At 44.2% G+C, this 13,529-nt stretch overlaps 1 protein-coding gene across 15 annotated transcripts in view; it reads right to left on the reverse strand.

Annotated features, from left to right (window-relative positions):
• Nucleotides 1-13,529, reverse strand: part of LOC311601891 (transcription initiation factor TFIID subunit 1-like) — a 78,087-nt gene that overhangs the window by 62,808 nt on the left and 1,750 nt on the right. For all 15 annotated transcript variants that reach the window (XR_014780678.1, XM_084789635.1, XM_084789634.1 and 12 more), the window contains exons 4-8: nt 7,003-7,041; nt 4,606-4,847; nt 2,892-3,107; nt 2,287-2,505; nt 795-1,002 (exon numbers count right to left, since the gene is read on the reverse strand). Coding sequence is in view for 14 of the 15 variants with exons in the window: in XM_084789635.1 (XP_084645761.1) it covers nt 795-1,002; nt 2,287-2,505; nt 2,892-3,107; nt 4,606-4,847; nt 7,003-7,041 (924 nt within the window). In the remaining variant the exon portion in view is untranslated. The remainder of the gene's footprint in view (nt 1-794; nt 1,003-2,286; nt 2,506-2,891; nt 3,108-4,605; nt 4,848-7,002; nt 7,042-13,529) is intronic.

Here is a 13,529-nt window from a genome sequence, read left to right on the forward strand (position 1 = left end):
GATACAAGATAGGCCACACCCTGTCTCCAAAAACACTAGCACCAGGACACTCAGGACACAGAGTCTGATGGAGCTCTGTGAGTTCAAGGCCAGCTTGGTCTACATAGCAACCTTATCAAAAACAAAACAAAACAAAAAGACCAGTGTCAGGGAACTCACACCAGGCATGGCAACAAACACCTGCAATCAGAGCACTTGGGAAGCTTGAATTAGGAAGACGGTGAGTTTAAGGACAGCCCGGGCTACACAGTAAGCTCCAGATTAGCTTCAGGTATAAAACAAGACCTTGTCTCAACATTAACCAATAAACAAAGCTTAGCCATATACATGCAGAAAACAAAACACCTAAAAACTATTATAAATGATAATCTTTAGAATATCAGAATTTCCCTTTTTTATATACTTTTCATGCTGTTGAGCACAATTTTTGTGTATTTGGGTTTGGTTGTGGTTGGTTGGTTTGTTGGTTAGTTTTTCGATACACAGTTTCTCTGTGTAGCCACGGCTGTTCCAAGACTCACTGGCCTCAAACTCATAGAGATCAGCCTGCTTCTGCCTCTCAAGGGCTGGGAGCTAGAGCATGCATCACCACTGCCCAGCTAAGCACAGTAGTTTTTATTTTAACTGGGTTAAGAAAAAAAAATAATACCTTTTTTTAATGCCTTTTTGAACAAAAATATTTTTAAACTCCAGATTTAAAAGAATTTCACTAACCCTCGGCTGCCCACAAGACCGTAACTAGGATTCCTGAGATGAAGAACTGTGTTCTAGACATTGTTAGCACAGAAACACACCTTGCTGAACATTGTAAGCCATAGCATTCCTAGTCATAGTGGAAGGAAGCCAGCCTGCCAAACTTGCACGCTGAGGTTTTATTCCTCTGTGTTTGACATCCTCCCCATCCCAGATGATGTCATCTTCCCAATGCAGTTGTGTCACCATTAGGAAGTTTTCATCTGCCAGGAGATCAATGCCATTGCTTTCCTCAAGTTTCCTTAATTTCTGTACAAGTAAAAAAAATAATCAATCACTCAGTACTGGCCATCACAAATGGTACTTTTACAGGCTTAGGATCAAATACCTTCACTCTTAGCACCTAGGAGATTGAAAGGAAGATTTCCAAGTTTAAGGTCAGCCCCTGAAGCATACACAGTGAAGCCCTATTGCTTTAAAAAGATTGATTGATTGATTGATTATGTATATAGTGCTCAGGCTGCATGTATACCTGCAGGCCAGAAGAGGGCATCAGATTAGTTTACAGATTTTTATGAGCACCATTTGGTTGCTGGGAATTGAACTAAGGACCTCTGAAGGAGCACTCAGTTCCCTTCACCTCTGAACCATCTCTCCAGCCTTGAAAACTTCTTTTAAAAGACAAAGATTGGCAGGGTGTGATGGTACAAGCTTTTGATCCCAACACTCCACAGGCAGAGGCTGGCGATCACTCTGATTCAGAGCCCAGGATACCTAAGGTTAGATAGAGAAACCCTGTCACAACAAAAAGAGAAAAAGCCCAAGACTAGGGATGGGGTGGGGGGGTGGGGGGCAAGAAGGAGATGATGAGAGGCTGGAGAGATAGTTCAGTGGTTTAGAGCACTTGTCTGCCCTTTCTGAGGACCTGAGTTCAATTCCCAGCAACCATATAGTGGCTCACAAGCATCTATAATGTGATCTAATGCCCTCGTCTGGCGTGCAAGCATACATGCAGGCAGACCACTGTATACATAAAAAATAAGTATGCCTTAGGAAAAAAACCAAGGTTTGGGAATGTAGCTCAGAGGTAGAGCGCTTGCCCAGCACATGCAAAACTCTGGGATTGAACTCCAGCACAGGAAAAAAAAAGTCTTATTTGCACAAATTACCTGGTAATTAAAAATTATCTGCCTCCTCTCCAACTCCTACTTTCGAACAGCACCCATTTCAAAAGTAGAATCCTTAAAAGAGGGCCTAGCTAACAAATGACATGAACTACTATGCAAATAAATCTCCTACTAAAGATTCTACCCAAGAGGCCGGGCGTGGTGGCGCACGCCTTTAATCCCAGCACTCGGGAGGCAGAGGCAGGCGGATCGCTGTGAGTTCGAGGCCAGCCTGGTCTACAAAGCGAGTCTAGGATAGCCAAGGCTACACAGAGAAACCTTGTCTCAAAAAACCAAAAAAAAAAAAAAAAAAAAAAAAAAAAAAAAAAAAAAAGATTCTACCCAAGAACTTCCCAGCTGAGAATTCTATAAAAATGCTAGACTCCTAAGCACACTGAATCCTCTCTTTCATACCAGAGTTGTTTACCTTCATCATGTTGCAGTTTATTGTAGGTTCAAGCTCAGTCTTCCTCATTTTAAAGCCATAGTCAAACCCACTGCCATCTTCAGGGACACCCAGCATATCGTACCACAGCCGGGCAGGCCCATTACGCCAGTCTGCCACTCTTGGATTAGTATCCATCACTTTGTCTGTTTTTCTAGTTGCCTGGAAAAACTTCAACTCCACAGGTGCCTTCATTGTGGCCTGTAATGGAGTCAAAGATGTAGAGGTGAGGGTTCCCTATTCTAAATGACTTAAGGCTACACAGAATTAACAATTATGAGGTGATTCCTGATCAAGACTTTTGACTTGGGAATTAGAACATGAAAAAATAGAGGTATAGCATGGCATGCTCTGTCCATGAGTCAGAGCTTCGTATTTAGCAATATACCACCATCTACCCTGCCCTACCCACGAAATATTTCTGTTGCAACAGAGAAGGTGAGACTACTGAATTGAACTCATAATTATACACTGATGGGTAGCAAAGAATTCTTAACGCTAAAGCGTCAGTTCCGACTTTGACACAAGCTAGAGAGCTCTCTTCATGCCCCCTTGTGGACTTTTAATCCCACATCCACTTTGCCTACTTCATCATCAGAGAGACACTGCTCTGGAGGTGGTGGTGGAGCATAGTCATAGTTCCACAGAGGTTTCTGGTTGACTTCTAATCCTACTGAGCAGTCCTCCTGGATCTGCTCTTTCTGTACAAGGCCACGGCGCTTCTTTTTCCTCTTTTTGCGAGCATTCCTCCAAACAGATGGGACATGCTTCCCCGGCCCAAAAAGCCGCAAAAAGCGTAACACCTAGAACACAGAACATATTATGATGTCAGAGATTCAGTATCTGAAAAGCTCTCAAGTGACCCATTGAATTGCAGTGGAAAAAATGAAGGAGTGCTAAGTTCAGACCACAAAAGCATTGTCCCTCATTAAGATGGTTTCTTCTTCTTCTTTTCTTTCTTTCTTTTTACCCCCTTTGGTGGGTGCTGGGATTTGAACCTAGGCATGTGCATTCTATCAATGAGCTACATTCCTCATCCTTAGTCTTGTTTTACGAGACACAGTTTCACTATGTAGCCTTGGCCTGGAACTCTCTATGTAGAACATGCTGGCCTCATACTTAGATCTACTTGCCTCTGCCTGGGTTTTAAGGATGCACTACCATGCCTGGCTAGTCTTTACCTCTTGAGACAGGGTCTCACTAAGCTTCCCAGGTTGCTCTTGAACTCACTCTGTGGCCTAAGAAGCCTTGAGCTTATTATGATCCTCCTGTCTTAGCCTCCCTACTAGCTGGGGCCAAAGGTCTACACTACTAGGTTGGATGTGGTGGTTACAAAGAGAAGGGCCCCACACACTCATATAATCGAATGTTAAATTCCCAGTTAGTGCAACTATTTGGGAAGGATTAAGGATTTGGCCTTATTGGAGAAGCTGTGTGACTCGGGGTGGGTTTTGAGGTTCTACAAGCCCAGGCTAGAACCAGCCTCAATCTGCCTTTAGATCTGGACATACGTTCTCGCTACTGCTTACTTGCCACACCAGCCACTGTGTTCCCTGACATACTGTTCATCGATTAACCCTCTGAAACTGTAAGCAAGCATCCAATTAAATGCCTTCCTTTATAAGTTGCACTGCTCATGGTGTCCCTTCATAGCAATGGAACAATTACTAAGACACTTGGCCTACTATCTATTCTAACAGGAAATTTATATTTTTAGCCATGGATTTGTGTGTGTGTATCCATGTATGTGAGCATGCGCAAAAATGCACATGTGGAGGTCAGAGTACAAGTCCCAGCAGTTGGTTCTTTCCAACCAATCTGTATGATCCAGGGAGCAAATTCAGATTCTCGGGCATGCATGCAAGTGCCTCTACCCAATGAACCATCTCTCCAAGCTCTAACAGGACTTTGGTGGTGGTGGTGATGGTGGTGGTGGTCTTTTGAGACAGATCTCATTACATGGCCTTGCTGTCCTACAACTCATTATGTAGACCAAACTGACATAGAACTCAAGAGACACACCTGTCTCTTATCTCCCAAGTTGGAATTAGAGGCATGCACAACCACACTTAGCAACAGGACAGTTTTTAATGCAAATGTTCTAAGCCACATTCCCTATGAATACATACAACTTCAAAAAAATGATATAATACAGCATAAAAAGTTCCTACATAAACAATCATCTGCCACTGAATGAGAAAACCATTACATCTCTTGTACTGTACATTCAGCATTATAACAACAGAACTTGGAATCTTGAAAATGTCAGTTTTCACTATGGACATTCTCCATACAAAGTACCTTTCCAGGCCTAAATTCTGGAAAAAGTTCTGTGACACTTGGCAACAGCTTGGTGGCATCATGCTGCATAATCCCGGCCAATGGTAGAGTTATCTTTCCATCCTTAGATTCTGCCTGTGTTGCTTCCTGAAGTCCCACCTCAGATTCTGAGCCAGAGGAACTACTGAAGTCCACTTTGTCTGAGGCCAAAGAGGAAGGGAAAACAATGGAGGGCAAGATGATGCCTTCTCCATCTTCAGACACTGCAACAAGGAAAAGAAACCCCTGTGGCACGTAACTGTGAACACACCTCCTCAAATTAAGCCAACACTCTCTTCTCAGCTAATATGCATGGCTCTGTGGCAGGGGATATATATAGTCCAAGCACGCAGATCACTAGTATGCAGGCCAGAAAACTCATCCAACTTACTATTTCCCAGACTCCCCAACTCACCTTGGGCCTGGTACCCTAGGGTTGTGATGAGAGAACATAAACACTATTACTACATTTCCATAAATGGCTAATACTGTGCCCAGTATTGGGATGAATAGCAAAATTATATTAATACTGCATATTAATCAGGCCCTGTTATGCTCCAGTTAAGAGATCTATATGATGGAGAATTGTTAAAAGCCCACAGTAAAAACTAAATTCTACACACAAAGTTAAATAACATTTACACTGCAAACTAAAGAAAATGGCTCAAGCCGGGCATGATGGGGCATGCCTTTAATCCTAGTACTTGGGAGGCAGAGGCAGGCGGATCACTGTAAGTTTCAGGCCAGCCCGGTCTACAAAATTATTCCAGGATGGCCAAAGCTACACAGAGAAACCTTGTGTCGAAAAAAAGAAAGAAAGAAAATGGCTCAAAGCCCCAACTGGATGAATTTAGGTCCACATAGCCTCAAGATATAGAAGACAAAGACTGGGCATGGTGGCATACACTTTTGACTACAGCACTCAGGAATAAGAGGCAAGCAAAACTGTGAGTTCAAGGCCAGCCTGGTGTACATAAACTTCCATAGATTTCCAGGCCAACCAAAGAGACACATTGTGGCCCTGTTCCCACCACTCCGACCCTCCCCTCCAGAAAAAAAAATGTTCTTTTCCAACTGTCTAAACTAATGGCATGATTAACACTTTATAGGGATAAGAATGGTGAAAGCAGCCGGGCGGTGGTGGCGAACGCCTGTAATCCCAGCACTTGGGAGGCAGAGGCAGGCAGATCACTGTGAGCTCGAGGCCAGCCTGGTCTGCAAAGTGACCTAGGACAGCCAAGGCTACACAGAGAGACCCTATCTCGAAAAACAACAAAAAACAACAACAACAACAAAAAGAATGGTGAAAGGACATCGCAGACCTTATCAATCTTTAAAAATCTCGGAATACAAGTGATGCTGTATTCCAGAAGGTTGATTTTTGAGACAATGCTCTGTTACACAGTCCTAGCTAGCCTCAAACTAGCAGTCACCCTCCTGCCTTCAGAGTACTGGGAACATAAGCATCCACTACCATGCCCACATTTCTTTTTTAATTAAAAAAAAAAAACCACAGAATTTCCAAATACAAGTATATAATTCAGTTGTGTCAGAAAGTCTTGGGGGAACAAAGAATGTGGTAGTTCATACATGGAATCCCAGCACCAGGAAGACAGAAACAGAAGAATTGCTGCACCTTTGAAGGCAGTCTGGCCGATTATAGAAAATTCCAGTGAGGGGCTTCATCATAAGACCCCGTCTTTAAAAAAACAAATTTTGGGAAACTCTTCTGAATCAAACACTCCAGAAGAATAGGCTATCTAGGTAACTGTGATGGGCAGCCTAATCTGTGAAGCAAGGAGTTAAATTGTTTTTTTATTTCAACGTTATTGCATTATTATGTTTATTTGCATTTTATTCTGATTTCCTTGTCTCACCCATGGTTCCTTCGCATATTTTTCCGTTTGTATTTTTTCTTTGTTAATTTTAGCTTATTACAGTTTACTCAGATTACATCCCGATTGTTACTCCCCTCACTTGTATTTCGCCATTCCCACCGTTTCCGAGGTTCTTTTCTTTTCTTTTCTTTTGCGGGGGGGATGGTGTTTAGGCATTTTTCGAGACTGGATTTCTCCATCTAGCCTTGGCTGCCCTGGACTCATTTTATAGACCAGGCTGACCTCAAACTCACAGCAATCTACCTGCTTCTACCTCCCAAGCACACCACAATGCCCAGCTTAAATTACTAATTCCTGAGTGGGTTACTGAAGTTTTGAAAAAGTTTCTATTCAATATCAGTATTTGACACTATATAATTTTTTTCTAGAAGTGCCATCCTTTTCTAACAGATATTTCCTAAAAGCCCCTTAAGCATGCCAAAAGCCTGGTTTTATGAATAGAAACTCTATCCTAAAAGAAAAGTAGACCATTTCTACTTACCACCAGTAACACCATCTTGATCCTCTTTCTTCACTGGTCCTACGGATGAAGGTGGGGGAGGCATGAACTTGCAATCAATATTTTCACACTCAGCATCAGAGTCATCTTTATCATAATCCGATAAAACCAAGGTGATCTTCTGAATATGAACACTAATACACAATACCCTTGAGCTCTCTTCAACTCTCAAGCATTTAAAGCATCACAGAGGGACTATGTACGCTTTAAGAATGCAGAAGAGTCCTGTGTGTGTGTGTGTGTGTGTGTGTGTGTGTGTGTGTGTGTGTGCACGCGCGCGCGCACGCGCTTGCGTGATGCATGTGCTTGCATGATGCACAATCCCAGCATTCAAGAGGCAGAAGCAGTTAGATCCGAGTTTGAGGCCAACCAGAGCTACATAGTAAAAACCTATCTCAAAAATCAAGCAAACAAAATATAAAAACAATATACAGAAGATGTAGCTTCCGCCTTCAGACATGTATGGTATAGCTACACCTTCATCTCTCACGTGGGGTACGAGAGCTCCCAGGAACTGTTGGAAACCTTTTCCCGATCATACTGGGTTTCGTTTTCTACCTTGTTCAATCTCCTAATTGAATATTCTTCTCCAGTTTAAAAAGAAAGAAAAGAAAGCTGGGGGCCGGGCGTGGTGGCACCCACCTTTAATCCCAGCACTCCAGAGGCAGAGGCAGGCGCATCTCTGGGAGTCTGAGGCCAGCCTGGCCTACACAGAGAGTTCCAGGACAGCCAGGGCTGTTACACAGAGAAACCCAGTCTTGAAAAACAGAAACAAAAAACTGGATGTTCCTCACAGTCCCCAAGTCCTTGATATACCGCTTCTGTCTGTACTTTGGCAGCTGATCATCCTTCTCAGTATTTTTTAACCTTGGGCAATACTCAATAACTGGTCCCGAACAACGTATTTTGCTCTGCTTTGGGTGTTTTTTAAAAAAGATTTATTTATTTTCTTTATTATGTATACACTGCTCTGCTTGCAGGATGACTCCTGCAAGGCAGAAGAGGGCGCGATATCACATTACAGATCATATTACAGGAGGTTATCAGCCACCATGTGGTTGCTGGGAATTAGACTCAGGACCTTTGCAAGAGCAGGAGGCGCTCTTAACCACTGAGCCATCTCTCCAGCCCTGCTTTGGTTTTTCAAGAAAAGGTTTCTGTGTATGCCTGGCTGTCTTGGAACTTGATCGGTACATGATGGTGGCCTTGAATTCAAAGATCCACCTGTCTCGGCCTCCCAAGTGCCGGGATCAAAGGTGAGCAGGACCAGGACTGGCTAAAGGCCTGTTGTAGGTTCTATGTATACGGGCACTTACTCTATACACCAGAACAGGGCCCTGGATCCCATTATAGATGGTTGTAAATTGCCATGTGGATGCTGGAAATTCAACTCGGGATCTCTGGAAAGAGCTCTTAACTGCTGAGTCACCTCTCCAGCCCCCCACCCCGCCCCCCATTTTGTTTCCAATGTTTTGACACAAAGTCTCAGGCAGCCTAAGTATTGGCATTACACGCGTGCACTACCTCGCCTGCACAAACATGCTTTTGTTCTACATACTTCCCTCTTTCAACAATCACCCTTGCCAGCCAGTATAGCAGCACATGCCTGTAACCTCAACACTTGGGATTCAGAGGCTGGGTGATTAGCTGTTCTTAACTACAGACCAAGGTCAAGGCTGGTCTGCACTGTATGACATCCTGCCTCAACATGGCAACAGGAAAGCCCCCAAGGAAGCTGACAAGATGGCTCAGTGGGTACCACTAACCCTAACAAGCTGAAATGAACCCCCAGGGCCACATGGTAGAAGGGAAGAACGGATTCCTTCAAGCTGTCCTCTGACCTGTGTGTTGTATCTTGTGCTTCCACACACAAAATAAAATACACGTGAGTATCAAAATAAACAAACAGGGCTGGAGAGATGGCTCAGTGGTTAAGAGCACGGCCTGCTCTTCCAAAGGTCCTGAGTTCAATTCCCAGCAACCACATGGTGGCTCATAACCATCTGTAATGTGATATGGCGCCCTCTTCTGGCTTGCAGGAGTACATGCAAGCAGAGCACTGTATACCTAATAATAAATAAATCAATCTTTTTTAAAAAGATTATCTTTAAAAAACAAACAAACGAATAAAAAACAAACTAACTAACTAACAAACAAACAAACGAAAAAAGAGGCTGGACCAAGGAATGGCTCAGCAGAAAAAGCAACTACTGTTCTTGCAGAAGACCCATAACAGCTCACAATCTTACATAACTCTAGTTCCAGAGGAGCTGAAATGCTCTTCTGACTCCCAAGAGAACCAAGGGCACACCTGGTACACATACACACACGCAGGCAAGACACCGAGACCCGCACAGATAAATACATCTGTTAAAAATATGATAAAGAGGGGCTGGAGAGATGGCCCAATGGTTAAGAGCACTGGCTGTTCTTCAAGAGGACCTGAATTCAATTCCCGGTAACCACGTGGTGGCTCGTAACCATCCGTAGCCTTAGTTCCAGCATATCCAATTGGCATATGCGGGCGATGAACAGACATACATGCAGGCAGAAATACCACTGCACATAACATTAAATCAACCTAAAGAAAAGTCCCCAAGGGCCAATGAGACAGCTTTCCGGATAAGGAAGTTTGCTTGCACACAAGCTTAGCCACCTGAGTGAATGGAATCCCTGGGACGGATTAGAGATGGAAGGAAACAACCAACTCCACAAAGTTGTCCTCTGACCTCTAGATGTGTATCAGGGTGCGCCACACAAAATAATAATCACTTGTAGTATTATTACTTTTTTAATTTTGAGACCAGATCTCTCTCTATGTCTCCCTGGCTTGTCCTGGAACTTTCTATGGAGACAAGGCTAGTCCCAAATTCAGAAATCCACCTACCTCTGCTTCCCACCCTAATTTTAATCTAAATAAGACATATTTTGCCCTGACTCACCTCATTTCTACAATTTTACCACATCTTGCCTGCCTAAAGGAAACTTCCCAAATTATCAAGGCTGTTTGGGGTGGGGTGGGGTGGGGTGGGGGTGGAGTTTAGCAGATGCTTTCCTATCATGTGACCACAAACTTAAATCCCACCCCCAACAGCATTAACCATCTTATTGATTACAGAAGAAAACTGGGGGATGATTACAAATGACAAATTCAAGTGTCAGATATCAAGTGAAATATGCAGTTGGGAGTAGAACCTTCAAAAACCTTTCAAAATCCATTCTTTTCCATCCTGCTACATTACTGAACAATCATGTTGGCTAGCACCTCGTTATGTCGTCAAACCTCAAATAATGTATATATAAAAAGAGGCCACAAAATTTGTTTTACCCTTGGTCTTTGCTATTTACCAATAGGTTTCCCAATTCTTAATACAAAACACGAACAAACAGAGAAACCTGCTGAGGCCTGGTACTCCCATGTCTTTAATCCCTGCACATGGGGGGCAGAGGCAAGTAGAGCTCTGTGAATTCCAGGCCGGCCCAGTCCACATAGTTAGTCCCAGGCCAGACAGCTACACGATGAGACCCTGTCTCAAAACAACAAACACCACTCACTAATTCATTTCCCCATTGCTTTTTCTGCTTGTTTGTTTGAGACAGGGTTTCACTACTTAGCTCTGACTATTCTGGAACTCACTATGTAACCAGGCTGGCCTTGAACTTACAGAGATCCGCCCGCCTCTGCCTCTTAGAACCACCATGCCTGGCTTCCCATTACTTCCTTATTTCTCATTTTTTCAAGTCACTGGAAAAGTCATCTCTTTACACCAAACGTCTGAGTCATCACACCTCTAACCACAACACGAAGCAAACAGGAGCAGGAAGACCCACACTCCAAGTCATCCTCAGCTATATATGAAGCTTGAGGCCAGACTGTGACACGTGAGACCCTACCTTAAAACATAACAAAAATGCTGTGTGAGCTCCATCATGCCTGTTTTTCCTTTCAAAAATCTGCTCAAGCCGGGCGATGGTGGCGCACGTCTTTAATCCCAGCACTTGGCAGGCAGAGGCAGGTGGATTGCTGTGAGTTCGAGGCCAGTGTGGTCTACAAAGCGAGTCCAAGACAGCCAGGGCTACACAGAGAAACCCTGTCTCGAAAAACCAAACAACAAAATCTGCTCAATAGCATGGCACGGCACAGCGGTGCACGTCTTTGACCGCAGCACTCAGGGAGGCAGAGGCAGGTGGATCTCTGTGAGTCAGAGGCAGCCGGGTCTACATTGAGTTCCAAGACAGCCAAGGAGGCTACACGGAGGAACACCATCTCAAACGATTTTTTGTGTGTGTTTGTTTTTGTTTTTGGACAGACATGGTGATGCGTGCCTTTAATGCCAGCACTGTCAGGACAGATGAAACACAAGCACGAGATCAAGGTCATCTTTATATCTAGAATTTGACCAGCCTAAGGGACATGACATCCTGTTTTCAAAAAGAAACAAAACACTGGGCATGTGGATACACACATTTACTCCCAGCACTTAGGAGGCAGAGAAAGCCGTATCTCTTTAAGGACATCCTGATCAGTATAGTTAGTCCCAGGCTAGCCAGGGCCACACTATGAAACTGTCTTAGTCACACTGTTTTATTGCTGTGATGAGACACCATGACCAAGGCAGCACTTATGAAAGAAAGCATTTAGGGGGCTTGCTTATAGTTCCGGCGGCGGCAAGCATGGCAGCAAAGAGGCAGACACCATGCTGGTGAAACAGCTGAGAGGTCTGCATCCTGACCCTCACACAAGAGGCAGGCAGACAAGGCAGACAGACAGACAACTGGGCGAGGTGTGGTGGTCATTTTGCAACCTCCAATTGCACCCCCAGGGATATACTTCCACCAACAAGGCCACACCTCCTCATTCTTCTAATCCATCTCACATAGTGCCACTCCCCGGTTACTAAGCACTCTGATGAATGAGCCTATGGGGGCCAAATGTATGCAAACCAACACACACACACACGCACACGCAGTCTCAAAAAAGACTCTGTTAAAAAAAAAATCACTTCCTAGAAGTCGCCCTCAATCGCCTGCATCCCCTTTCGATTACTACAAATGCACTACAAAGTGCATTTCTAAGTCAGGCAATGTGAAGGGATCAATGCCAAGGAAGACAGGAACTCATAAAGGACGAGACAACCTGGAACCCAGCATGCCAGGGTACTGACATTCTCTCTAAATATAGCTTCCACTTCTGGGAAGTTAACTCAGCAAAGTAGGAAGTAGGAATCTGCCCCCATCCACCCTCTTCTTGACCTTCCCTAGTCAAGATCAGCAAATCAGACCCCAAAACTACAACTCCCACTGAAAACCAGAGACGGACTGCCTGCCCTCAGCCTAAGTCAGGATGCTCATAAATAACAGCTACGCTATTTGACTAACAATTGTGGTAGCTCGTTAAACGTTACTAGGACAATCTACACAGAAGTGTGCGCTTATAGTTGGTTTAGGGCTTAATAGGCATGGCGGCTTTGCTTTTAGTAGTCGTGAATGACTACTGCTGCGTGGGGTGGCTCTGTACAAGAAACATTTATCAAAAAAAGACATGGCACATACCGGTAGCCCATGCTACTCCTGAGCAGGAGATGGCTGAGCAACACGGTGAGCAACCTAGTCTCGGGAGGGGGTCGGAGGGAGAACAGAGGGGAAGCAACACCCAAATCCAGTCACTGAGTCTCAAAAGCTAAGCTGAAAAGTGGGGTTTTTGAGACAAGAGTTTCAGGTAGCTCAAACTGATCTTGAACTCACAGCTCAAGACCCCGTATTTCAGATCACCCTGCCTCTGCCTCCCAAGCGTGCTATGATTGCAGGCCTACATTATTACCATGCCCTGGGCTCACCAACTGGGAAGGTTTTTAATCTACCACTCAACAGCATAAAATTTAACTTGGAAGGGTAAACAACAAACAACATCACCTATGTTTTTGGGCAGTGAAGTACCACAGGGCAATGCAAAGAATAAGCTGTAACCGACAGCTAGAGGTTCCAGATGACCCACTCTAAAATTCAGAAAACAGACTTGACCTCATAGCAGCACCACACTGTTTATCAAAGTTTACCACAAATGCCAAACGGGCCGTCAGTGGTCCTACAAACTGACAAATCAGTCAAGTTCTGCTAACTGCAGAACGTTTAAAAGTTCTACGCGTTTTTAAAGTTCTCCAGGGTTCAAGTTTTCTTTATCTCAAGGGAGGTTAGAAAAAAAAAACAATAAAATCTAGCCAGGTGGTGATGGCACAGGCCTCTAATCCCAGCACTTGGGAGGCAGAGGCAGGTGGATTTCTGTGAGTTCAAGGCCAGCCTGGTCTACAGAGCGAGTTTCGCGACAGCCAGAGCTACAGGCAGAAGACCCTAAGAACTAGTCGGGGAATGATTTGCGCCAAAACACATTTACTCACTGACATGAAATCATAAGCTTACCCTTCTTAATCTACAAACTCTTTAATGGCCAAAAGCTGCCCTCGTTCTAACCTCTGACTTTGAAGCGAATCTACGAAGAACAGTATTATCAA

The sequence above is a fragment of the Acomys minous genome (genome assembly GCF_964271855.1).
Source record: "Acomys minous genome assembly, chromosome: 7".
Classification (NCBI taxonomy): Eukaryota; Metazoa; Chordata; class Mammalia; order Rodentia; family Muridae; genus Acomys; species Acomys minous.